Source organism: Protobothrops mucrosquamatus, unplaced genomic scaffold (assembly GCF_001527695.2).
Source record: "Protobothrops mucrosquamatus isolate PMUCROS unplaced genomic scaffold, P.Mucros_1.0 scaffold605, whole genome shotgun sequence".
NCBI classification, from domain to species: Eukaryota; Metazoa; Chordata; class Lepidosauria; order Squamata; family Viperidae; genus Protobothrops; species Protobothrops mucrosquamatus.
In genome coordinates this window covers 97762-123910 of record NW_015386903.1, presented here as the reverse complement: position 1 = coordinate 123910, position 26149 = coordinate 97762, and the positions used below count along the sequence as shown (strand labels likewise).

Genomic DNA, 26149 nt, shown 5'->3' with positions numbered 1-26149 from the left:
AGAACCACGATGACTTTGGTCACCACGATGTAAAAAAGATGTTGAGACTCTAGAAAGAGTACAGAGAAGAGCAACGAAGATGATTAGGGGCCTGGAGGCTAAAGCATATAAGGAACGGTTGCTGGAATTGGGGATGTCTAGTTTAATGAAGAGAAGGACGAGGGGGGACATGATAGCAGTCTTCCAGTATCTCAGGGGCTGCCACAAAGAAGAGGGAGTCAAGCTATTTTGCAAGGCGCCTGAAGGCAGGATAAGAAGCAACGGATGGAAACTCATCAAGGAGAGAAGCAACCTAGAACTAAGGAGAAACTTCCTGACAGTGAGAACAATTAACCAGTGGAACAACCTACCTCCAGAAGTGGTGAATGCTCCAACACTGGAAGTTTTTAAGAAGAGACTGGACAGCCATTTGTCCGAAATGGTATAGGGTTTCCTGCCTGAGCAGGGGGTTGGACTAGATGACCTCCAAGGTCCCTTCCAACTTTATTATTATTATAACCCTTCTGTTCTACCCCCTCCATCACCCATCTTGCTTCTACGTACCTCATATTGGTCCCCCGCACAAAGCCTAGCAAAGCCAGCCAATCCTGCAAGAGAATGACAAGACATGTTTATGGCTTCACTCATGGTCCACCTAGGTAGTTCGAATGTCGTTATCCTTCATAAAGAATCAGAAAACAATAAATAATAAGGTCACCACCACCCCATCCCTTTTCTCCAGATGTACATTTGTGAGAAAACTTTGTGATCCGGAGGAGATCTCAAGAGGCAAAATGTCAACAGCCTTCTTCTACTAGTGCTGCTGCACCAAGCCGTCTCCTAGACCAGGGGTCCTCAACCTTGGCCACTTTAAGACTTGTGGACTTCAACTCCCAGAATTCCTCAGCCAGCTTAAAAGTGGCCAAGGTTAAGGACCCCTGTCTTAGACTCCTCAAGGGTGTGGTGCAATCTGGTCCTGAGTTGAGGGGAGGTTGAAATGGCTGAGTAGTAGCCTTGAGTCCCTTAGGGGAGGAAGAGACTGAACGGAGATCCTCCCTAAAGCTTCGCGGTGTTTATCTAACAGTTACGCACTCTGTGCTTTAGCCTGGCAAGATTCCTGTCTACAGGCCAGCAGCAATAAACATACCACTCTGATGGGCTAATGTCTTGATACTGGTCCTGTTGTGCTCCTGAGAAGGATGCTTTTAAAAACAGCTGACAATGTTTCCTCCTGCAGAGGTAATTTGCCCCTTCCTACCTTTCATCTTGATATGGAACTCTCCCAACTGGCTCTCCAACTCACTCTCCAACAGACACATGTTCTGCATGGGGGAGAAAATTGACACCCAACTGTTAACGCTTGTCAACCCAGGAACTTTCCTCCTGTTACCCCAACAGGTTTTCTTCCTCCCTGAGACGCCAGCTATCTTGACTCACTTCCGTGTACTCCTTGTAGCCCTTGCCGGCTTCGGCCAAGCTCTCTCGGGCCTCCTTGCTGCCCGGGGAACCGGCTGTGTAGGCCTTGACCATGTTGTGAGCGCCATCTCGGAGTCGTCGCTGGATGCAATACGCCTCATAGAGCTCATCGATCTATCGAAAAGGAACCAAGGAGAACGAGAGTGAGAAGCTGCAAGTTGGTTGAGCGGAAAGCTGAGCCAACTGTGAGGGCACCTGCTGAAATATCCAGAAGGCTGACTCACAGACCATCCTAGGTTACACAACAAGCTATTCTGTCTTCAAAAAGGCTCTTCCGGATCTTTACAGAATTACAAAATAACAGAGATGGAAGGACTCGTAGTCCAACCCCCCTACTCAAGTAGGAGATCCAATACCAATTCCAGACAAATGGCTACACCAGTGGTGGCGAACCTATGGCACGTGTGCCAGAGGCAGCACTCAGAGCACTCTCTGTGGACACGCGCGACATGCCCTGGAGATGGCAACCGTCTCTCTTCAACCAGCCGCCCGCTAACTCGCCGAGGTCCCACGTGACTGGATGCATCCCAGCACCCATGCGCTCGCTGGCCTGTGTGTGCAGGAGCCAATGGTGTCAGGCAGCAGCCGCCCCGGCCCCTGCCTCACCTTGCCCTGTGACAATGGCACCCCCGCCCTGCCTCACCTTGCCTCGCCTCTCCCCGCAGGATGAGCCTCCTGCCCACCGCCCCACCTGCCAGAGACCCCCTGGATCTCCCCCAACCTTGCCCAGCCCCCACAGGCGTCCCTCCCCACGAGCAACATTGAGGTGACCATGCCCCACTTGGCCACACCCCCTCAATCTGCCATGACCACCACAGCCATGCCCATCAGTGGGCCACGCCCACCTGGCACCCGGCAATAAATAAGTGGGTTTTGGGTTACAGTTTGGGCACTCGGTCTCTAAAAGGTTCGCCATCACTGGGCTACACAATCTCTTAAAAATCTCCAGTGATGGAGTGTTAACAACCTCTGAGGGTAAGCTTAATTGATTAATTGCTTTCAGTGATAGGAAATTCCTCTTGAGTTCTAGGTTGGATTTCTCTTTGGTAAGCTTCCATCTGTTACTTCTCGTTCTGCCCGCAGATTTTTTTTCTCCTTCTCTTTGGGAAGGGCCCTGGCTGAATAGCTGAACCCGAATTTTACATACTAAAAGACCTTAGCATCTACAGTTAAGAAGGATCAGGCAGCAGGGAAATTGCTTAGCCAGAAATCTTTGGAAAGTTGCAACCGAATCCTCTTGCTTTGGGTTGAAACTCTGGGTTGAAACTAGGTTTAAACTACAGGCAAACATTTACACAAAGGTTCTAAGGCATAATTTATAAGGACAATTTAAAAAAAATAGCTTTTCTTGGCATGGCGATCCAACATGCAGAGTGAATTGAGAAACCGCAAGTACCTTGCTAGCGTGAAACTCCAAACGGCGCAAGAAACGCTCAATGGACTTGACTTGCTGTGAAATGAGAAAGAAATATCATTTTGAAGGATTCTAGACACTCAACTGGTAAAGGAATGTAAAAAGGTAAAGATTTCCCTGCCAGCCGTGTCTGCTCATCTCCATCGTTTCTTGGTTGAGGGAGCCAATGTTGTCCAAAGACAATTTCCATGGTCATATGGTCAGTGTGATCATACACCAAAGGGGCAGGGAATGCTGTTGCCTTCCCACTGAAGTGGTACCTATTTATCTACTCGCATTTGCATGTTTTTGAACTGCTAGGTGGGCAAGTACCGGGAGCTCACCCCTTTGTGGGGAGCTTGGGTCTTGAACTCTGGCTGTTAGGTATCCAACTGACAAGCTCAGCGTCTTTAACCACTGAGCCATTGCACCTCATTCCTTGTAAAAGAATATAGGACCCCACAAATCCTCCAGGCACATGGGCTGCCATGGAAAGAAGTAAAAAAAAAAAGATATTAGTCTTATCTCACCCAATTATCATCTTTGGGAACCTCAGTACAGGTATATGTTTATTTAACAGTAAGCCTTGGAGCAAGCAAGATCATTCTGGCAAGGTAGAGAAAGGAGACGGATCCAAGACCAGAGAGGGGACAACATTTTGCATGCAGAAACACATGAGATGGAAGAGGTGGGCAATCCTATCCCACGCAACATCATCCCTTGGGTTCTCCGCTTTCTTCCCAGCATGTCTTACCTTGTCAAGGTCATAGAGGAAGCCCTAAAGGAGAAAAAAGGAGAAGGGGAAGGTCAGGAGGAGCCAGGAACATGGAAGAACTGCTGAATACATGGCAATAGAAGAGAACATGTGTAGCTGGAGATGTTCCCTATTTGGGTAATGAAACGTCTGCAAGAAGACAACCAACCTTTGAGAGCACCACAGTGATTACATGGCATCATATCAGGAATTGCCAACATGCTCTTCTGAACAGATCTGTTAAAACGGCACCCCGACATTGTGACAAGAATAGAATGATCATGTTTACATAGGCATTGGGAAGTGTGTACTGCATTATCCACGTATATACTGAATATCTGCACAGAGGTACTTTTGTGGGTGTCTATTGGGGAGATCCTGCGTGCAAAAAGCATGCAAATCAGAAGTGTAGCACCATCACTGTCTGTTCCACAGAAGTGTCTGAAGGTCAGCATGTCTGCAAGACTGAGAACTGGAGACTACCCACTGAACTTCTGCAATTTGAAGTTACAGTCTTGTGTCCATCGGAGCTAGGCAGCGTCACCCAAGATAGGAACTGCTCCACTCACCAAGCGAGAATTCCTCTTGGATTCACGGATCTGCGTACTCAGCTTCTCCAGTTCCTGCTGGTGTACTTCCAGGTAAGCACTGCAGGGAGAGATGGAAGGGACTGAAAGCACAGAAAGCACACAATAATCTCCCCATTGTTTGGAAGATTACAACAGGCAGCATCCTGGCTCCCCAATTCAAGTGACTGCCTGAGTTCATGCAGGATGTTATCCTTGGCAGTAAAACCCAAGAGCAGAACACTTCCTTTCAGCCGATTCCCGCCACGCTGTCCACACTCTTGATCTACAAGTTGAACTTTAAGTGGGAGGAGAAGGGAGCCACTGTCAACTGAATTGACACAAAGCTGAATTGCCTTCAAGTCGATGTTGATTCCTGACAACTGCCTGGACAAGTCCCTGCAGTTTTCTCGACAAGATTTCAAAAGTGTTTTGCTCTTGCCTGCTTCCTAGGGCTGAGAGTGAGTGACTGGCCCAAAGTCACCCAGTTGTGCCTCAGGTGGAACTAGAACTCACAATCTCCTGGTTTCTAGCTTGGTGCCTTAACCACTGTATCAAACTTTTGAGGCAATATTTATTTAAGCATTTATTTATCACATGTTTATATCCTGCTTTTATTATCCTTTATAAACAACTCAAGGCAGCAAACATATCGAACCACTCCTTTCTCCTCCTATTTTCCTCACAACGACAACCCTGAGGTGAATTGGGCTGAGGGAGAGGGATTGATTGGCCCAAGGTCACCCAGCTGGCTTTCAGGTCTGAGGCAAGATTGGAACTCAGGGTCTCCTGGTTTCTAGATTGGTGTCTTAACCACTAGACCAGGAACCTTCAAACTTGGCCACTTTAAGACTTGTGGATTTCAACTCTCAGAATTCCCCAGCCAATATGGCTGGCTGGAGAATTCTGGGAGTTGAAATCCACAAGTGGCCAAGTTTGAAGACCCCTGTACTAGGCCAAACTGGCTCTCGACATCCTGCTGACGACACTCCATTTCACAGTTACTCCTCACAAGCCTCCTCAGATACCCAACCCGTGCCAGAAAGGCAACCTTGGATATTTTGAGTGAACAGGTGCCGGTGCGTGTCACACGCTGGGTGCCAGGTGACGCTAGCAGCGAGGCTTACCTTAGCCCTTTCTTCAATGCTTCGTATACTTCATCGAATCGCTCTGGCTGGGGCACCTTGGGTGGAGGGGATTTGTGAGACATTGAAAACATCCTACTGACCCTGGAGCCAGACTTCCTGGAGACCGTGGGTGTACTGAACGCAGGGAAATTCCTACCAAAAAAATAATAAGGATGATAAAAGCCCCGGGCAAAAGAGGATATCGCGGAAGAGGCTGGCCAGCCGACATTTAATAATGCAGGATGGTATTCTGCCTAGTCTGGGTGGGAAAATAAACAGCCCCAGTACACATCCACACCCCCTGCAGTAATAGCAAAAAGCCTTAAAAATGTTTCAAGAAAAATGTATCCGTAAAGAAATTTTTCCACGCTTCTCTTTGCTAAGTTGATTGCACAATCTAGGACAGGGTTTGTTTCCCCCCCCCCACCAAACTGTGTTCTGTGAAAACTGGGCGAATTTGATAGGGTTTCTGACCAAACTAAAAGAAAGAGGGGAAAAAAAGTTCCCCCAAATGCAGCAAATGGGCTTCCATGGAAAGTTTTCTAAGGAAAAGCAATCACATTCCTCTTATTGAATCTGGTGAAATTCAGCTTTTAATTTGTGGACATTAGAGACGTTAAACTGACATGTCTTCTGTTGTTGCTGTTGTTGTTATTATTCCCTTTAATGAACATTCTGGAATGCTCATTGGGACATCTGCTTTTGCGAAATCCATGTAATTTTAATATATGCATTTGCATAAAGACACTTCCACGAGCAGGAAAGCTTTTTTCCGGTTAGTTTTTCTATCGCTAAAGTTTTGCCTCTTGATCATGGGTTCAGGGATATATTTATTTTTTCAGCTCACAGGCCTTGAGGTCTGAACAGGTTTGAAAACCCATCATCTAGGAGACTGCATAAACCAGAAAAATGGCTTTGGTCCCCTCTAAAACCCTGTCATCTAGGAGATTGCATGAACCAGAAAAGTGGCCTTTGAGCCCTTCCAAAATCTATTAGTGATACACAAAAAAATGTTCATCATTGTGAGGAAAGCCAGCCACGTGGTGTGTTGCAGGGAGAAGCGACTCCGAATGTAGGGGCTACCAACAGATCTTCATCCCACACTAGGCTTTGAAAGCTGGAGACAAATCGGCCAATTCTTTCCTCCTCAAACTAAGACAATGTTTCTCAACCTTGACAATTTTAAGGCATGTGGACTTCAACTCCCAGAATTCCACAGCCAGCATTGCTGGCTGTGGAATTCTGGGAGTTGAAGTCCACATGCCTTAAAATTGTCAAGGTTGAGAAACACTGAACTAAGAGAAGAAATTTAGGTATGAGTGGTTCCCACTTTTACTTAAAAAGAAAGCTACCCATTTCAAAGCTGGCCCAATCAAATCACTCCCTAGATTTTGGCCAAGTCTCATTCACCCATAGTTTGCCTTTGGGCCAGGATTTACTTCTCATCCTAACCTTCCTTCCACAGTAATTATGCGGGAAGAATCTTGTATGTTCCTTCAAGCTTCTGAGCCAGGACAAAAAGGATTAAAAGATAATAGACAACTGCAAGGCATCGGAGAGCTGACCTGGATTCCTAAGATGACACTCTCCAGAGGCTTTCAACACCCAGGTTTTTCATTGGCCCTTGGAATTTCATTATTCGCTTCTCAGTCCAAACTTGGTTTCTTCCACCAGCCACCCATACACCAACTCATGCTAAGCCTGTTTACCAGCCATACTAGTTTAAACTGGCATGGCTATCGTGGGTCATTATTTCCAGGTGCTGCAATCAAGCTAGTCTTCTTTGGCAAAAATTAGCCTAAAAGCTTTGCTCTGTAGGCGTGTTTGCATTTGGACTAGGAAGGTTTTTTTTCCATTAGATAATTTTACATCATTCAGCACTCTTTCCCGTACTAAGCTTAAAACAAAGGAAAAATGGAAAATCTGACCACAGGAAAAGAGGATGGCCTGCTGTTTATGTAATTTTTTTAATCATAAGGGGCCAATCGTTACTTAACTGAATAGCTAACTATTCAAGGCCCACTTTTTATCTCAGACCAGGGGTGCTTTAGATGGAGTCTTTTTCACCCCTCAATTTTTGCTCTTGTATAAATGCTCAGGTTGTGTTAAATTACAGGACTTTGCAGAAAAAAAAAGCTCACCTGCCCAGAGGAATAAACAAAGGTGTAGCTGGAGAAAAAAAATAAAGATTTGGAGAAACAGAGCAAGAGAGAGAAGTAAGGGACAAATTTAAAATAATTTGCTTTTCTAGGAAAGAGAAATGTTGCAATTGCTATGGGGACTTTTCGGTGGGCGCCTGTAAAATGTTCTAAGAGTAGGGTTGAAGAGAACAAACAGACCTTTACAAAACCAAACAGGCTGTCCTCTTATCCATCTGCATTTATTTTGTCCCAAATATATGATGTTTATCCCCAGGACTCCCTTGGTGCAATTCGCCAGCAAGAACCATGCAGGAAATCAGAGGCTTCCCTGATTATCTCCGTTGCTCGGAGACATTTTTGCTTAAGCCTACCTGAAAGATTTATCCTGGGTAGAGTTGACCCCTGCAAACGACTGGCTCCTATTGATCCTGACCACCAGACTGCGCCGCTGGGGTCGTACAGAGAGGGACATCATGGAATTCCACCGGGAGGGACTCCCTGCAAAACAAACCAGGAATATTGAGCTGAGCTTCCAAATCAGTGACAAAATTCTCCAGCTTTTCCACTCGTGCGAGTTTATGTTAATCCTTTACGGCTAACTGAAACTGCCTGAAACGAACTACAACTTACAACCGTTCATTCAGCGACTGTTCAAAGTTACAACAGGGCTGAAAAAAAAGCAACTTACAACTGGTCCTCAAACTTATGACCGTTGCAACATCCTCACCGTCGTAAGATTTGGGCACTTGGCAACTGGCACGTATTTATGACGGTCGCAGCATCCTCGCGTCGTGTGATCAACATTTGGGAATCTTCCCAACTAGCTTCTGACAAGCCAAGTCAATGGGGGAAGGCGGATTCGTTTAAGGACTGTGTGATTCACTTAATAGCAGTAGTGGTTCATTTAACAACCATGATAAAAAAGGCAGAAAATTGAGCGTGGCTTACTTAACAACTGCCTTGCTTAGCAATGGAGATCCTGGTCTGAGTTGTGATCATACGCTGAGGAGTAAATGTATATTGTTATGCTATGCTCACTGCCCAGAATTAGATCGGGAACCATATATAAAGGTAGTCTTCAACTTATTAACACAACTGAGCCCAAAATTTCTGTTGTTAAGTGAGACATTTGTTAAGTGAGTTTTGCCCCATTTTACGACCTTTCTTGCCACGGATGTTAAGTGAATCACTGCAGAGGATAAGTTAGCAACCCAGTTGTTAAGTGAATCTGGTTTTCCCATTGACTTTGCAATGGGGTCGCAAAAAAGGATCCCATCCGTGACTTTGGGACACAGCAACGGTCCTAAGTATGAACCAGTTGCCAAGCATCTGAATTTCAATCACATGGATGCTACAACGGTCATCACTGTGGAAAACGGTCAAAAGTCACATTTTTCAGTGTCATTGTAACATTGAGCATAAACGAACCGCTGTAATTTGAGGAGTACCTATACATGCACTGTCCTTTATGGCTTGCAGACAAAGGCATCCATTTCCAATCTCCGCACTCATTATCAAGAGTTGCTGCTTAACCCAGGGGTAGGCAACCTTGGCTCTTTTATGACTCGTGGACTTCAACTCCCAGAATTCCTGAGCCAGCCATGCTGAGGGGAAAGGGAGAGGTTTCTAAGCTGAGCCATGCTGACTCAGGAATTCTGGGAGTTGAAGTCCACGAGTCATAAAAGAGCCAAGGTTGCCTACCCACAGGCCAGAGAGAGAATTCAACCCCTCCCTGGAAGAGAAGAGCAACAGGCACGAAGCTATCACCAACTAAGCAGATTCTGGAGGAAACACCCCAACCGGCTCTACAAACATATCCTCAGACACCTCATGCTGTCTGGCAAATTTAGACTCAACAGGGATGAAAATGAGTCAGTAACAAGGACAGGGCCAAAAGCACTCTATTATTTTCCCATCAATATTTACAATCACCAGTTCTCAGCTGGGAGAGTTCCGCCTCTTCCCGAATTATCTGCTGGGTGGGGCTGAGCTTGCCAAGAAGCAAAGACAAGGAACAGGCGGACAAAAATAAGATCCAACACTCCATCAACTGGCTTTCAGGGAGTCCTCGATTTACAGCCGCCATTTCCATTGCTGAGTGAGTGGTGCCCAATTTTACGACCTTTTTTTGTCGTGGTGGTTAAAACGAATCACGGCAGTCAAGGGAATCATGTGGTCGCTAAGCGAATCCGGCTTCCCCCCCCATTGACTGCTTGTGGGAAGCCGGCTGGGAAGGTCGCAAATGGTGATCACATGACCCCCGGGTAGTGCAACCGTTGTAAATACCCGCCAGTTGCCCAGCACCTGAATTTTGATCACGTGACCCTGGGGATGTTGTGGCGGGTGTAACTGCGAGGACGAGTCGTAAGGCACTTTTTAAAGGGCCGTTGTAACTTCAAATTGTCACTACACGAACGGTTGCAAGCCGAATATTTCCTTTATCTGATACCCAGATTCCCTTATTTCAACGTTTGGTCATACTCTAATAAGCAAAGGTATGCAATTTTTCACTTCTAAGCACGAGACATCCTTTCGGCTTCTATTTTAGTTTCTAAAATAGAAAACTACCCAAAGTAGTTAAAAAGGCTTTGGGGATTCTGTGTCCACTGGTATTGCAGGTTCGCAAAACACTACAACAGATGTTCAGTTCTGGACAAGGCAGTTCACGTGAAAATGGCAGGAACTGGACGGCAAAATAAAAGAGAGCATCACATCACGCCATATTAGTTTCAGCCCTAATGATGATTGATGAGGTGTGTTTTAGGAACTGACTAAAGTTCACTGATGACACAACAGGAAGTAATATTGCTATAGTTTCCTATCAAGCATAACCTGTAAATCTAGTCTAATTATAGACAGAGGGATTTATTTTATGCATTTCCTACATGTATCTATCGAGATGTTTGCTCACACTGTATTTGTTGCAACTCAATTTCCATCAAGCAGTCAACAGATCAAGTGTCTCTATTGCATATTTTTGTTTTGCTTCTGTCCAGAATATTCTTTCATTGTTTTCTACTGACTTTCCTTTCCTGACCAGTTATTTGTTTTGATTCTGCTGGTTCTTAGCCAGAGATAGAGATAGAGACAGTAACAATTTGCTCGTAGGTCTACATCGTTATTGGGCACATTGTGAGATGGCATAAAAACAGGAGGTGTTCTGCAAAGGGCAAATCACAAAGTATTTCCTTTTCCAAAGTTAGAAAGAAGGCAAACAGGATCAAAAAGTCCATTAATTTAGGAAAATGCAAGAAAGGTAATTTGGAAAGGGAACAACTGAAGATGAAAGTCAACGTGTCTTCCAGTCCAGAGTGGGGACTGAGAAGGATGTAATGCTCTAAAAACAAATGTTTTATAGTATCAAGCAATCAAAACCAAGTGGCCTCCCCAGAAGATGGATTACATGAAATTATTCTAAATCTAACGCTTTTTTAAAAAATTCTGACTGATGGAAGGAGAAAAAAAACACAGGTAACGGAGCAAATGGTGCATTACCAACACCAAAGTCAATTTACTTCTGGCCCAGAGCTTTGACATCTGAATAACAGCTGCCTGGCTACAGCCTGACACAGCCTACCATACAGAAAAACTGCCTTCTTCCTACTTATTCCCACTGCCCCATAGATTTGGGTGTCATCCAAACCAAGTTAACCAGCACTCAGCCAATACATCTCTTCAACAAATAGCTACATCATGCCAATCTAGCAGAGAGTCAGGATGCTATCCCCTCTCCACCCACAGAAAACAAGCCACTACAGAATTTGTGAGCCAACACTACTTTATTCTTGGTTAATGAGAGCTGTGATCAAGACTGAAGCAGTGTTGGGTCACAAGTGCAATAGTGGCCTAATTAAACAATTAAGAAGGAGTAGTAGCAATCCCAAGCAACAAATGGCTTTCTACCAGGCCCTTTAATTAGATCACTCGACAAGTTGTGCCTTGATTTTTCAACCTCTTCCTCTTCATCCCTAACTCCTCCAATTTTTCCACTAATTCCAGAGGCTACAGGTTAGTCTGCCTAATTCTATCCTCTTGTCTGCTCTGGCTGGTAGGAGCTCGTCTTGCGTTAAAGGCAGAGTAGACAGCAAACACAGGAACCAGCTTCCTTACACACACACACGGTCTTCGTGGGCCAAGCAGACTCACCCAGTCTGTGAACGTACAAGGAAGTAACTGTAAAATTCCAAAGACCTACCTGGACGTTGAAAATACCTGTAAGATCCTTGGAGCCCCTAAGATGCAGAACCTCAATCTCAAGCAGGTGAGGTTCTAAGTTTTACTGTGGCCTTCAAATTCGGTGGGGAAAGACACTTTCCCATTTCTGAACATACACTGTGCATACCGTTTGGCAAGTAGGAGGCCTCCTGGTGCCTTCCATCCAGGGCTGGGCTCCACTTGTACATTCCTAGCATTTCAAAGATAATCGGCAACTGGTACTGTCAACAGCAGAGGTGTGGAAGACCAGGAGATCCTCCTCATGGGCTGACTAAGAGGCAGGTGAGTAAAGCACCCAGCACTGTAGTTTACTACACTAAGAATAAGTTACAGAGGAGTGGATTCCTTTGGACCACTAGGATTTCTACCTATTTGTTTTTTTTAAAGTTCAGAACATGCTAGCTACAAACCTATTTGTACCAGGATACCTTGGCCACAGCAGCTCGTACCCTGACCATCACCCCTTTAGACCAAGGGTCTCCAACCGCTACCAGTCCATGGCCTGTTAGGAACTGGAGTAACAGCTGGAGGCGAGCTGCAGGCAAGCGAGCCAAGTTTCGTATGTACAGGTAGTCCTCGAATTACAACAGTTCACTGCAGTGTCTCAGGGTTCTTTGATCACCTTTTGCAACCTTCTGACAAGCAAAGCCAACGGGGAAGCCATGTTCACGTAACAATCATGTTGTTAACTTAACAATTGCGATGATTCACTTGACGACTATGGCAAGAGAGATCGTAAAATGAGACCAAACTCAACAACTGTCTCGCTTAGAAACAGATATTTTGGTCTCAGTTATAGCTGAGGACTACCTGTATCTTAGTATTTTCCCCATTTGGGCTGCTAGCAGAGGCAAGGTTTTGAATTCCCATGGCTTCTCTCTTACCAACGAAGGTGACACATAGATTTTTATCTGCCGAAAAGGGTTCCACTCTTTCTGACACATTGCGGCTTCAATTTGTGTTGGATCAGGCTTCAAAGCCTTGTTTAATTAAGGCCATGCAAACCCTAAAGCCTGCTCAAGCTAAAAACACACACACGCGTGCACACACATGGCAGACACACAAAAGATGTTTTCAAAAGATGTGCAAGCAAAACTTCAGAAAGCATCTTCAGATGAATGCAGTCAAACCAGCAAAAGCTATCTATGTCTGCTGACACTCAATCAGCCCATCAATTAATTGCTACTCCAGGCTGGGCTGGGGAAAAAAAAAACCACCCAAGCAATTTAGGGACGGAACTGTGAAAACAAAAGCAAATTTTAAACACCCACACCTTTGGTTTCAAGACTTGCTGTCTCTTTCTTTTTTAAAAAAAAAAAAAAGGAAAGGAAAGGAAAAAGAAACATGTTTGTTGTATTTAACATTGCATAATCGCCACAAACATTTAACTGAAAAGGAGGAATACAATTAAAGTGTATTTTGAACTGGACAAGAACACTGAGGCTAAGCCACAGTGGAGTTTCTTAAAATTTTCACCGAACATCTTACAATTTTTCATGCTTTGTAAATAGTGGTTTATGGTTTACTGTGCGATGCGAACCCAGCCAACTACAAAGAAAACTATGGTTTAGTACAAAAAGTGGATTTATCTGTACATTTTAGCTGTCACTATCAAGTCTGCCTAAGGAATAATTTGTCTAGAGATTTATAGGGGCAATTATGAAGGAGAAAGGGTTTTATAGAGACCAATGTGAGCAAGGAAACAAAGAATAATTTTCCTAGATATTCCTACTAGCTTTTTAGCATCCTGTCATACAGCATCACAGTCTGGTTTGGAGGCATCCCTGCTTCAGACAGGAAGGCGGTGCAGAGAGTGGTGAGAATGGTCGAAAAGATCATTGGCAGTTCCCTCCCTCCCATCCAGGACATAGCACAGAAGCGCTGCTTGAGCAGGGTCCGTAAGATTATCTGGGACACTACACACCCTCTCCACGACCTGTTTTCCTTGTTCCCTTCTGGGAGGAGGGGGCTTCGTGGTATCCGAAGCAGAACATCCAGATTCAGCCAGAGTTTCATTCCCTACAGCATTAACCTTGCGAACTCTCAAGCTTCCTCCTTCCGTTATATATTCAAGATGGACAGTATTTAATATTTATTTGCTACGTATATGTAGGGATGTGGGTCTATGCATATGTTGTTCATCGTGTGTTTAGGTGTGCGTCATATATGTGTTTCACTTTGAGAGCGGGCAACTAAATTTCATTTTTGATGTGTGCCGTTGTGCCCAGTGTAAAAAAAATGACAATAAAGGTTATCTTTTCTTAAAATATGAGTTTGGGCAACCAAAGACATCCAGCACTTTTCTAAAATGAACCCGCCTGTGAGAAACCCACCGAAATACGATCCTATCTTCAATTGAAAGTGGTAACAGTCTGTCTCAGGACTACTGAATATCCCTTCATCCTGAGGATTAACTCAGGGGCTTCGAAGCATCCTAAATAAATCTCAGAGGGCAATAAGGAAAACTTCCCAATGGCTGGCACTCTCTTCACGGAAGGAAGAGGAAAGCTGATTAGGTGGGATTTATACTAATTTAGCCTGCTTCTTTGCTTAGTTCCACGTTTAGCTGCTTGACTAGATCCTCAAAGGCAATCGTCTGGAAAACCTGGTGCAGTTTTTATTAAGTCCAATGAGTCACAAATCCTGATTTAATCAAAAGACTGGCATGAATCACCCAGGGATTTTTTTTTTAAAGCGGTAGTGGGGGATGGCGAAGGGTGTGGGGGGGCAGATGACCAAAATTTTCTACGAGAGAAGAACAGGCTAAAGAAATTCTTGACAAATGGAAGAGCACGACCCGAGCTGTCTTTCCATCCACACCCAGGGGCTTCCCTTATGGGTCCTCTGGAGGTTCGTACTCAGGCTATTGAAAGTATGAAGTTAGTTACAAACGTGAGCCAACATGCCTATCTTTTATGGTCATCAAAAAGGAGAAATGGGAAGCTAGAAATAAAGTGTCTCTAAAGAGGGGATGACCAGAATGATGACCGTCTCAGTGTATCTCCAAGCATCTTCAGAGAAGCCTATCATCTTATTCTATAGATTTACAATATCAGTAAAATAACTGGAAGCTAACATTTTGGAAAGCACCGGCTCAAGCATCATCTTTATTAACATAACCTTTGGGCTCTATATAAGCCATAGCTGCGTTCTTAAAAAAAAAGAGCAAAAGTGGTGGTTGCTTTAAATGGGTGCATGCCAACATCCCAAGAAACAACCAGGTAGGTTGGGGGGAAGACCCACACACACAAATGGCTAGATTGGAAACACTCTGCAAAAATGAAGGCAAGTCATTTGCTGGAAGAGAAAATAAGATTGGCATGTGGCAAGTAAAAAGAAAACTCCCAACTATTTAACTAGCAAAGTTAATCCCTATCATCCCCTCTGATCCTTTCAAGATTTATCTCCAGCCGACTACAAAAATTTTCTCTTGCTCTAGGAACTCAACTTGCACTCCAGAATCTTCATGGGAAAGTTTGTGTAGATAACTTGTTATTGCCGGTACTAAATAGTCCATGTAACTGCAACGACCAGCTTCTGTAGAGTCTTATCATTTTAAGGTCAAGGTTGTCTTTCGAAGGAGCCCTGAAAGCTAGAATGGCTTAGCTTTCTCCCTAGAGAACAAACATCTGGAGAAAGTGAGTAGGGGATGATGTGCTATGAACACGAACTGCTGGCACGGTGGCTTCGAAAAAGAAGATGCTGTCATGCACAACATGAGTTATGACCTCAATGCACTTTGTCCCCAGGCCTCTTTTACCTTAGGAAAGACATTCAACACCTTAACACATTCTCTGCACGCACCGTAACACATTCTCTGAACGTGCTGTCAGTCGCGGGTTCAAACTTTCTTTGCTTTCTATTTTTTTTATAGGTAGGAATAACAGTGATTGTCCAGACGTCTAGCTAGCTTAATGGTATACCATGGTAGGACTCAACACTGTACATACATGACTGAGAAGAGGATTTTTTCTTTTCCGCTTGAGTGGCCCACTTGCCTGCTTTTGGGGTCTACACCCCGGGGCTACATCAGAAACAAGAACTCCAGAAGCCAGCAGACTTGCAGTGGACATAGCAGAATCAATCAGTTGACCAAAGTGGTGGTCACAGCCCTGAGATCAGAAGGCATATAGGAAGAACTGCAGTGTCTGGCCTGAATAACATCTGGAAGAACGAAGACATCAGCCTCCCAACTGAACGTGCAACATTTTTTCCCCCAATTGCTATTTATAGCTATGAAACCTGGACTCTGGAAAAGGCTGATAGGAGAAGGGTGGATGCCTTTGAACTGTGGTGCTGGAGGCGACAATTACACACCCCAGGGACTGCAAAAATAACAAAGAAAGAAGTCCTACAGACCTAACCTCACCAAAAAGATCACTTGAAGCCAAGATCGCCAAAAAGAAGCGGTCACACTTTGGTCATGCTGTGCAAGCTGACTCATCCGATCGCCAATCGTGCTGGGCGTGATCAGCGGAAAAAGGAGAAGGGGGCCACCCTAGTACCCGCTGGCTGGACACTATAAAAGATGACCATGGGATGACCATGGCGGATCTGAAGGAGGCAGTGTGAGACAAGAGGGGCACGGAGAGTGCTGATCCACCGAGTGGCTGAGGGTCGGACACGACTGAATGGCTGACAACGACGATGGACCTAGCACAGGGGTAGGCAACCTTGGCTCTTTTACAACTCATGGACTTCAACTCCCAGAATTCCTGAGCCGGCCATGCTGAAGGGAAAGGGAGAGGTTTCCAAGCTGAGCCATGCTGACTCAGGAATTCTGGAAATTGAAGTCCACGAGTCATCAAAGAGCCAAGGTTGCCTACCCCTGGACTAGGATGCCACTGAAGAACCCAATGTTGGGTTTAGACCAGGGGTAGGCAACCTTGGCTCTTTTATGACTCGTGGACTTCAACTCCCAGAATTCCTGAGCTGGCCATGCTGAGGGGAAAGGGAGAGGTTTCCAAGCTGAGCCACGCTGACTCAGGAATTCTGGAAGTTGAAGTCCACGAGTCATCAAAGAGCCAAGGTTGCCTACCCCTGACCTAGGAGAAAGAAAACAGGATCCTGAGGAAGGACAATCCTTCTTATTCTCCTTGAGTGGTCCTGAGCTCTCATTTCAGCCTCTCCCTTGCCTGGTACCTGGCTTCCACTGAAATGAAAGAAACCCAGATTGTGGCACTAGACTACCGAGAAACTGATGCAAATGTGAATTGTGGGTTCCTGCCATCGGGTCAATGAAGCCAGTGGGAGTGATAAGATCACAAACTTTGGAGGTGCGAGAATGAAACAAAGGCACTGGGTTGGGAGGAAAGGCCGGTCTCCCTTTCAGCCCAGTGTAGATGAGATTTTGTTTTTTAAAAAAGGCCTCTCTCTTCCTCCCGTCTGGCTAAGTCCTCGCAAGCAAGCCGAACAATGGGAGGAAGTTGGGGCGTCAACAGGAGGCCGGCAGAGCAAAGGCGCCTGAGATGTGTGTTCTTCCTGCCGCACCAAGCTTAAGTTACACCACCTTCTTCCGGCTCTGCTAGTTTGCTGAAACTCTGTCTTTAAGGAGTCTTCTTCCTCCAGGCACTTCACAGTCCTAAGGTCAACAATTTGGAGATGAGAAAGCTGAACTGCTGTCCCTGTTCAGTTGTGGAATCCCTGCTTTGTTCTGTTGCTCTGTTTCCTCACTTTCCATAAAATAAACTTCTCCAGCAGCACAGAGCAGCACCCTGTGAAGGACTTCTCTGCACAACAGCCGGTACTTTGAAGGATCTGCATCACACCGTCACTGAAGCAGCAGGCGTGAGCTTAAATGGACTCCAGAAGATGGTAGAGGACAGGAAGGCCTGGAGGAACGTTGTCCATGGGGTCGCGATGGGTCGGACACGACTTTGCAACTAACCACAACAATCACACCCTCCATTTCCCATTGCAAAGATTACCACTTATCATGTATAGGCAATGATAATACTGGAATTCCCTAGCAGTTCCCGCCACCACTAATAACTTTTCCAACATGACCCATGGGGAGGGAAACTGGACAGGCGGTTTAGCATTAACCAGAGAAGTACATGTACCCTCCCCCCCCCAAGGATATAATTGTTAGAAAGCAAGCAAGGCCCATCGTTTTCCCTGCGCTGTCACGCAACTTCTCTGGATAATTCAATTTTCTAACATTTTAGAAAAAAAATGCCCCCGTGTCATTTCAGTCACGATTATAATTCTATCAGATGAGTCAATCATATGGACAATGCACACACACACACACACACACACACACAGAGAGAGAGAGAGAGAGAGAGAGAGAGAGAGAGAGAGAGAGAGAGAGAGAGAGAGAGAGAGAGAGAGATGGAGAGAGATATGGAGAGAGATATGGAGAGAGAACGTAGTTATCATCATGTATCAAACTGTACTTCCAATAACTCTGAACTGGCTGGCACCAACTCCATATTTTCAGGAAATTGGGAGGGTGGTGTGTTGTCATAAGGACACTTTTGGTCATTTCAAACCAAGGGCTTAAACCCTTTTCCCCAGGTTTGCATGGAATCCTAAAGCTCCGAAATGTACAAGGGAAGTCATTTTGGGTCGGGAGCAAAAAAATGAGCCTCTCGGTGCCACACGTTCCTTTCTCAAACTGTCATTCCTTTATTAAAAATAAGAGGATTGCCATCTGAGCCAGAAAAAGGCTTAAGGGTGGAGAGAGTTAACTCAAGAGATACTAACTACAGGTAGTGAAACTCCAGGTCCAGAGGAATCATACCACAATTACCAATTCCTGAGGTGACTAACAAGTTAAGTTCTGGAGCTAATAATGGCAAACATGTCAGTGGAAGGCAAATAATGCAAAAGTGTGTCTCACTTATTTTGGCCATGTCAGTTGGGGGGAATTCACTGGAGAAAGCAATTATGTTGGGAAGAGTTAGCGGTAAAAGGAAACCAGGCCGCTAAAGAACAGGGTGGCTGGACACCGTCAAAGCTGAGACCAGGCAGAGCCCAGAACAACTCAAAGAAGCAGTGCAAGATCGGAAGAAAACTGGCTCATAGAATCGTCAAGGCACAACTGAATGGATAACAACAACATCATCACAACACCAATAGGCGGAGAGACATCTGGACTAGGGTGGGTTCAAAGGACTGGGCATCTGATAATGCAGATACAGCTGTAACCCAGAGAAGCCAGTTTGCTCCCTTATAGCAACAGAATGGAGACTGTGCCCCATTCCTGCCAGCAAGGCTGAGTCCTCCTTGCCAAGAGGCCTCTCCATCTGCCATGACTTCGGCCAGCATTTATTATTGGTAACTAGCAATTTAAAATGGGGCGGGGAGAGGCCTCTTGGGAGGGCAGGAGAGAGAAAATATGAAGGAAAACTTCAAAGCAATCGACTCATAAGCATGCACTGGATTGCTTTCTTAACTGTCGCGACAGAAACGGGACGCAGCTCACCCTGCTCCTTCAAACTGAGGCCGGGAGACAATTAGTTGGAGGCAGCCAAAGGAGACAAAAAACAGGCGCGGCCAAAGAGCCGGCCTGGAGAACACAGATCTGAAACCAAAGTGAGGTTTCGGTTCTACCAGCCTGGCGGTTGTGGTCCAGAAGCAAACCGAGAGGCCATCAAAAGTGCTGCGTGTCCTTCCTTGCTTTCTTTCCAAATGCAACATCAGAATGTTCCATGATTTCCCTTTGCTGAATTTGCCAGCAGAGTTCAAAAGCTCTGCAAGACTCCTTTCTGGACGCAAATTAAAGTTTAGGATCTGTCCTATGAAACGTCACTAGGTGGCCTGGCATCCCTTAAGCCAGTGATGGCGAACCTTTTAGAGACTGAGTGCCCAAACTGCAACCCAAAACCCACGTATGCATCGTCGAGTGCCGGGTGGGTGTGGCCCATTGGGTGGGTGTGGCCCATTGGGTGGGCGTGGCTGCAATGGTAATGGCAGACTGGGTGGGACTAAAAAGTTCAATCAAACAGTTCCAACTTTTTCTTTCCAGCGAGATCTTTTTCTTTCCGGCGAGAAATTGAAATTGACTGATTGAACCTTTTTTTTTTTTTTTGCACATGGCGGCGGAGGCCTAAAGCAAAAAGGTTTTATAAAACCCAGCTGAAGGCCTAGGACTGGGGCGACGGCGCGCGTGCCCACAAAGAGGGCTCTGAGTGCTGCCTCTGGCACCCGTGCCATAGGTTCGCCACCACTGCCTTAGACCCATCAGAGCTGCCCAGCTATTAAGATCTTCTCTGCAAGGCTAACACCAACATCTGGCAGGTACCGGCACCCCCAATTCTTGATGGGACTCTCTGCTGATTGCCCGCCTTGACTCTCCACATCTCACCATGCCTAGCATTCCAAGTTAAGACCACAGAACTGAGGATCAAACGCTTAGTGTCAACAGGGAGCACTGAAGAGATTTAGAAGATTGGCTAGACTTGACACGGCCATATTTTTTGAGGCCTCCCATCATAATTATCAGGCACTTCTGCAGTATAAGAGGTCACTTTTTATTCCTTAATTCTGGAGTCAGCCCTGGCTCTACAGACCATTCCCTTAGGATTTCTACCTCTAGGGCTAAGTAGGACTTTCTTTAAGATAGTATCTTAGAAGTAAAATCCTCCTTCCAAAAAGGATCAACTTGTGGAACTGTCAGTGGAGATTGTCAATCATCCAGGTCGTGGTGGTTCCAAAGGTGCTTTTCAAAACCAAGAAAGTCCAATTGTGTTTGAAAAGTACCTTTGGGATGACCAGCTTGTGCCTGCTGACCGCATTGGAATCACAACAGGCTGTACTGTCCCCAGCCAACAAGGATGATAAAAGATTTGGAATTAATATAACTGGGTGGTGTTAACTGAGAAAGAGTTAATGCTGATTCTTAGAGGGAAATGGTCAAAAATCTGTTCCTTCCTACTACTGAACACATCCTGGAAAAATGTGTTGCTTGAAGAGTTAGGGTGGGTTCAAAGGCTATCTGAATTCTCACCCTTTCTCAACAGAGGAAGAAGGAAGAGGATATCAAAAACCAACTGCAAGGACAATAAGGTTGAGAAGTCAATCCGACCTTGTTCATCCGATTGCAAATACTAATTTTATTGTTCCTCAGTCAATTCTGCCAGCCCATGTGACCAGCTAATTATCAGTGAAACCTATGCTTAAAGGCTCTGAAAACTTCCCATAAGGTTAACTCCTACACAGAGAGCCGGCCTTTTAACATCGGGCTGCGCCAAGGCCGTTCAAATTATTAACTCTGTTGCACCGATGCCAAGCCCTCCTTAATGGGCTTATTGCCTTGTGATGTTTTATTCTACCACTTATAACAGTGTTTCTCAACCTTGATAATTTTAAGGCATGTGGACTTCAACTCCCAGAATTCCACAGCCAGCATTGCTGGCTGTGGAATTCTGGGAGTTGAAGTCCACTTGCCTTAAAATTGTCAAGGTTGAGAAACACTGACTTATAACATAATGTAAGCTCTCCCAACTCCAAAGGTGCGACAAAAAATGAAGAACACGCAGATCACCCAAGACACGTTTCCTTCTTCAACAAAGTTTAGATCAGGGGCGTTCAAGCTTGGCCACTTTCCAGGGACTTCAATTCCCAGAATTCCCCAGCCAGCCCTGCTGGAGAATTGAAATCCACAGGTCTTAAAAGTTGCCAAGGTTGGACACCCCTGGTTTAGGTGCTTCCGAGATTCTAGTCATAGCAGCTAAAAACCTGCCCTTCTTCTTTTCACAAACAAACGCATGACTTTTAGTGCAGCGTCTACTGTGGCCGGTGTCCAAGTCTGCAGTCATGGAAAAAAGTCATATAAACTCACAACTCTGGAATTAGCTAATTAGAAAAAAAACCCCAAAGAGACTTGCAGAACTGAGGCACCAACGGATGTCTCCTGACACACCTCTCTAAAAATCTCATTCAATCCATTCCTCTTACTTCTTTTACCACCATAGTCGTTGATGCAGGGTTTATTATTCTCTTTAAAAAAACGTTGTACAGGTAGTCCTCGACTTAATGGCCACGGTTGAGCCAAAGGTTTCCTTGCTAAGCAAGGCAGTGGCTCTGTGAGCTGTGCCTCATTTTACAACCCGTTATGCCACCGTTGTTAAGTGAACCATTGCAGCTGTTAAATGAATCACTGCAGTTGTTAAGTGAATCATGGGATCGTTTAGCGAATCTGGCTGTCCCCACTGCCTGTCGGAATCCGGCTGGGAAGGTTACAAACGACGATCCCGTGACTCCATAGATACAGGTGGGTCCTCGACTTACAGCAGTTCATTTAGTGACCGTTCAAAGTTACAACAACTCTGAAAATGGTGACTGATCACCATTTTTCACAGGTACAACCTTTGCACGCTTACATCCCCTCGGTCAGGGGTAGGCAACTTTGGCTCTTTTATGACTCGTGGACTTCAACTCCCAGAATTCCTGAGCCAGCCAAGCTGAGGGGAAAGGGAGAGGTTTCCAAGCTCAGCCATGCTGGCTCAGGAATTCTGGGAGTTGAAGTCCACCAGTCATAAAAGAGCCAAGGTTGCCTACCCCTGGCCTTGGTCACCTGATCAAAATCTGGATGCTTGGCATGTTTGTGACAGTTGCCCTGTCCCGGGCTCACAGGATCCAGCCTTTGGGAGCTTCTGACAAGCAAAATCAACGGGGGAGCCAGATTCATTTAACAACCATATTGCTAACTTCACAACTGCAACGATTCACTTAACAACTGTAGCAAGAAAGGTCGTAAAATGGGGCAAAACTCAGCTAAGAAATATTTCACTTAGCAACATACATTTTGGGCTAGACTGTGGTCGTAAGCCAAGGACTCTGTGAACATGCCGGCGGGGCCAAGCGCCGGAATTTGGATCACATCCCCATGGGGCTGCTGGAGCAGTCGTAAGTGTGAAAACTGGTCGTAAATCTGTGTTTTTTCAATGCTGCTGTAACTTCAGTCACTAAAGTAGTGGCTCGTAAGTCAAGGACTCCCTGTACTACATGGGAGAGTAACGGGGAAGGAAGGAAAGTGCTTCTCTTTCTTTAAAAAAACCACAGAGAAGTGAAATTTTATCCTGACCAGCCCTGATAAATATTAAAGGCAATGGCTAGAATGGAAACTGAGGATGGATCTTCCTGGAAAATATCTTCACTGTGACACAAGACCAAGGCTTTGCTTGCTCATAATCCAAGTCAGGATTTGTTTGTTCAACAAGCCACTGTCATAGGAAGTTCTGCTGCTGAAGAAAGAAATCATCACTTATTTATCTAAACCCTGCCTTGTTTTTCTTCCCCTTCCTCTGCCAGTGAATTGGGTGGGACACAAAACAAAACAAAACAAAAAAACAAGTCAGGGACATGACAATAATGCTGGGTTCAAACACGGCATGCTTTGGATAAAACAAGTCTGGGTTGAGAAAAGAAGCCAAAAGAGTTCAAATTCTGGTCTGTGTGGTCCAAAATAAACCATCCTACCTTAGGCTGGGCATGCGTAACGCATTCAGACAAAAACAAATGGCCTTTTATATGCAGCTTTGCCCTGCAAATTCAACTACAGCGATACCTCGACTTACAATCGGTTGCTTTAACGACTGTTTGAAGTCACAACAGTGCTGCGAAAAGCGACTTACGACCAGTTTTCTCACACTTACGACCGTTGCAGCATCCCCACGGCCCTGTGATCCAAATTCAGGCGCTTGGCAAACGGAATGTATTTATGATGGTTGCACCTTCCCCGGGTCGTGTGATCACCATTTGCGACCTTCCCAGCTGATTTCTGGACAAGCAAAGACAACGGGGAGGGGAAGCTGGATTCGCTTAATGACCACGTGATTCGCTTAACGGCTGTGACAAAAAAAAGCTTGTAAAGTGGGGCACGACTCCGTTAACTGCCTTGCTTAGCAACGAAAATGTCGGGCTCACTTAGGGCTGTGAGTCAAAGGCTACCTACAGATCTTATTTCTTGTCCTTCTTCTACTTCTTCTGCCACTCTTCTGCCTTCTACCTGCCCAAGCAAACATATTGTGTGTAGCAACGATCCCTTTTTACTCTTCATCGGTCTCAGCTAGTCCGTCAAGCACTTTTGGCAAGCTGATCTGGTCCCACCCAACTGGAACGGGGCTGCGCTAGTATCACCAGAACTCCCACGACGCTTCAAAGCAGCCCAACTAAGTATTATGTAGGGATCCTGGCAAGGGCCAAAGAATAGGCACAACAGAGCTGGCACTGTAAGGATCCTGTCTTGAAAAGCACAGCCGTCTCGTGGCATCTTGGAGATCAACAGCTCCATTACAGGAGAAGCTTCAGGGCCAAGGGTTTTTGCCACGTGGCCCTGAGCTTTTGGCTTGACCCCCCTAGAAAAATGTTGGGGTGCAGAATCAGCAATGTAAAAATCTGTCTGACAACGCCAGAAGAAACAGATGCATCCCCACTGGATAGCACCCCATAACCAACGCCTCTATAATACCCTCAGGGTCAAAATCTTGCCATCCCTCATTTTATGAACCCAAAGTAATAATAATAATAATAATTGATTTGATTTGAATGCCAACCAATTCTCAACAACTCTTTCCTACCCCCTTCTTTCAACTATGGGGCAATTTATAGAGGCACAAATTTACAAAGATAACATACATCTGCAGATAAACACACACCACTAAGCGCAAATTTAATGCGCCAGCCTGCCACGAAAGGCCACATTTTATAACTGCCAACATTTATGAATTTATTTAATTTATTCGCCGCCCTTCTTGTGACAACTCTGGCTGGCTTACTGCAGCATTAAAACATTTAAATCCTAACTAAAAAAAAAAAGGTTAAAATCATCGCAACTGGACCAACATTTGTTAATCTGAGACCTTTCATTGCTCATCCGAGTAACTTCTTCAGTCAAAATAAAAATTTTAGTTAGGCAGAGCGAGAGAATTGTTGGAATAAGATAAGATAAGATAACATTTATTATCATTTTTATACTGTGGGCACAATGGCACACATCAAAAATGAAATTTAGTTGCCTGTTCTCAAAGTGAAACACATACATGACACATACCTAAACATACTATGAACAACATACTGTATGTATAGACCCACATCTCTACATATACGTAGTAGTATTATTGCAATTCGTCAATGAAGACTTAATCATCCAGGCCAAAAGTATCTAAAACAGATTATAATCATAGCAACTGCAACGAAGTTTGTTAACGTTGAGCTGTTTCGTTACTCATCCAAGTAAATTCTTCGGTCAAAATAAAACGTAAACGCTAACAAATAAATATCTCTAAAACCATAAAAATGGAGAACTTTTCAGCAAGAGAGGATTTCCTTGGTGAACCTTGTTTTAATTCTTCAGCCATGCTGAGTGAAGAACGAATCTGCCAACTTAACACTAAGGGCCTGTCAATCTCTCGGAGCGGAGTCATCTACATTATATTACCATTGGGAATCAATGCCATTAGCCAAAACCTACCGGGCCCCGTTCTGTAAATCTGATATAGCAATAGCAACAGCATTCAGACTTTACATAGGTTGCTGCTCAGCGGTTCCCCTTTTCCATCTCCATTGCAAGGATGCCACTGAAACAAGAATCCACAAATTGCGGGATTCCAAGGCTACGTAAGAATGCAGCCTTGGCTGCCTCAAGCTCAACCCATTTTGGATCTGGAGATGGGAAAGCAAAACCCCACTTTTTTAAGGAGCAGCCATTATTACCTTTGTCCTTCCCTCTCATCCTGAAGCTGGGGCTTAGTCCATTGTCCTGAATTGAAGAGGAGTGGTCTGTCCCTCAAGGATCAATAGCAGAGTCCCAAATGCCGGATGCCACAGCTTCTCTGCATAGTCCCCACTAACTGCAGCAAAGAGAAGTTCTGGCTGGCCAGCCAAGCAATTTGTCTCCTCCCCGTCTTTCCTGACATCACCAAAGTTCCTGCTGCTCCCATGGTGAGTCAAAAGCCACACAGCCGTGGAGGAAGCCAGAAGAAAGGGAAAATGGAATAAGATTTCCCAGGAAGAGTTGCTTTTTCCCCCCATCGCCTTCTCCTTAAGAGATCTAGGGGTCTCAATGTAAGAGCCACGTGTGGTTCAGAACGTGGATCAAGCATTTCTCCTCCTTTTTATCCTGCATCACTTTGAAGGATATGAGTCTGTTATCTATTTTCTGAAAAGTTCTAAAAATGAGAAGATGAAGCCACGGGTCTCAACGTGGTCTATATTTAAGTATGAGCGTATGGATTGAATGAATTTTATACAGTACTGTAATCAGTAGTTCATATATGGGTCTTTCCCCCCCTGCTAATTAGTTTTTCCCTTTCTTGTCATGTTTACATTATTTTAGTTACCATAATGTATCTCTTCCTTCCTTCCTTCCTTCCTTCCTTCCTTCCTTCCTTCCTTCCTCTCTGTATAACTACTATGTTCCTTTATTTTTTCCTGTTGGTGCTGTAGTTGTTTTGTTTTTTCCTATTATTTTTTAATATAAATATTGAAAACCCAGTGGTTTTTCCAATTATGTATATGGGTGTAATTTCCAGATATCCAACCAGATTTAA

General features: G+C 45.0%; 1 protein-coding gene across 1 annotated transcript in view; it reads right to left on the bottom strand.

Annotated features, from left to right (window-relative positions):
• RIPOR1 (RHO family interacting cell polarization regulator 1) overlaps window positions 1-25397 on the bottom strand; it is a 43217-nt gene extending 17820 nt beyond the window's left edge. The window contains exons 1-9 of the mRNA XM_015817538.1: window positions 25314-25397; window positions 7808-7934; window positions 5296-5448; window positions 4172-4250; window positions 3603-3626; window positions 2852-2905; window positions 1417-1569; window positions 1238-1301; window positions 544-587 (exon numbers count right to left, since the gene is read on the bottom strand). Coding sequence (XP_015673024.1) covers window positions 544-587; window positions 1238-1301; window positions 1417-1569; window positions 2852-2905; window positions 3603-3626; window positions 4172-4250; window positions 5296-5448; window positions 7808-7934; window positions 25314-25332 — 717 coding nt within the window. The 5' untranslated portion in view covers window positions 25333-25397. The remainder of the gene's footprint in view (window positions 1-543; window positions 588-1237; window positions 1302-1416; window positions 1570-2851; window positions 2906-3602; window positions 3627-4171; window positions 4251-5295; window positions 5449-7807; window positions 7935-25313) is intronic.
• Between the last annotated feature and the right edge of the window lie 752 nt (window positions 25398-26149).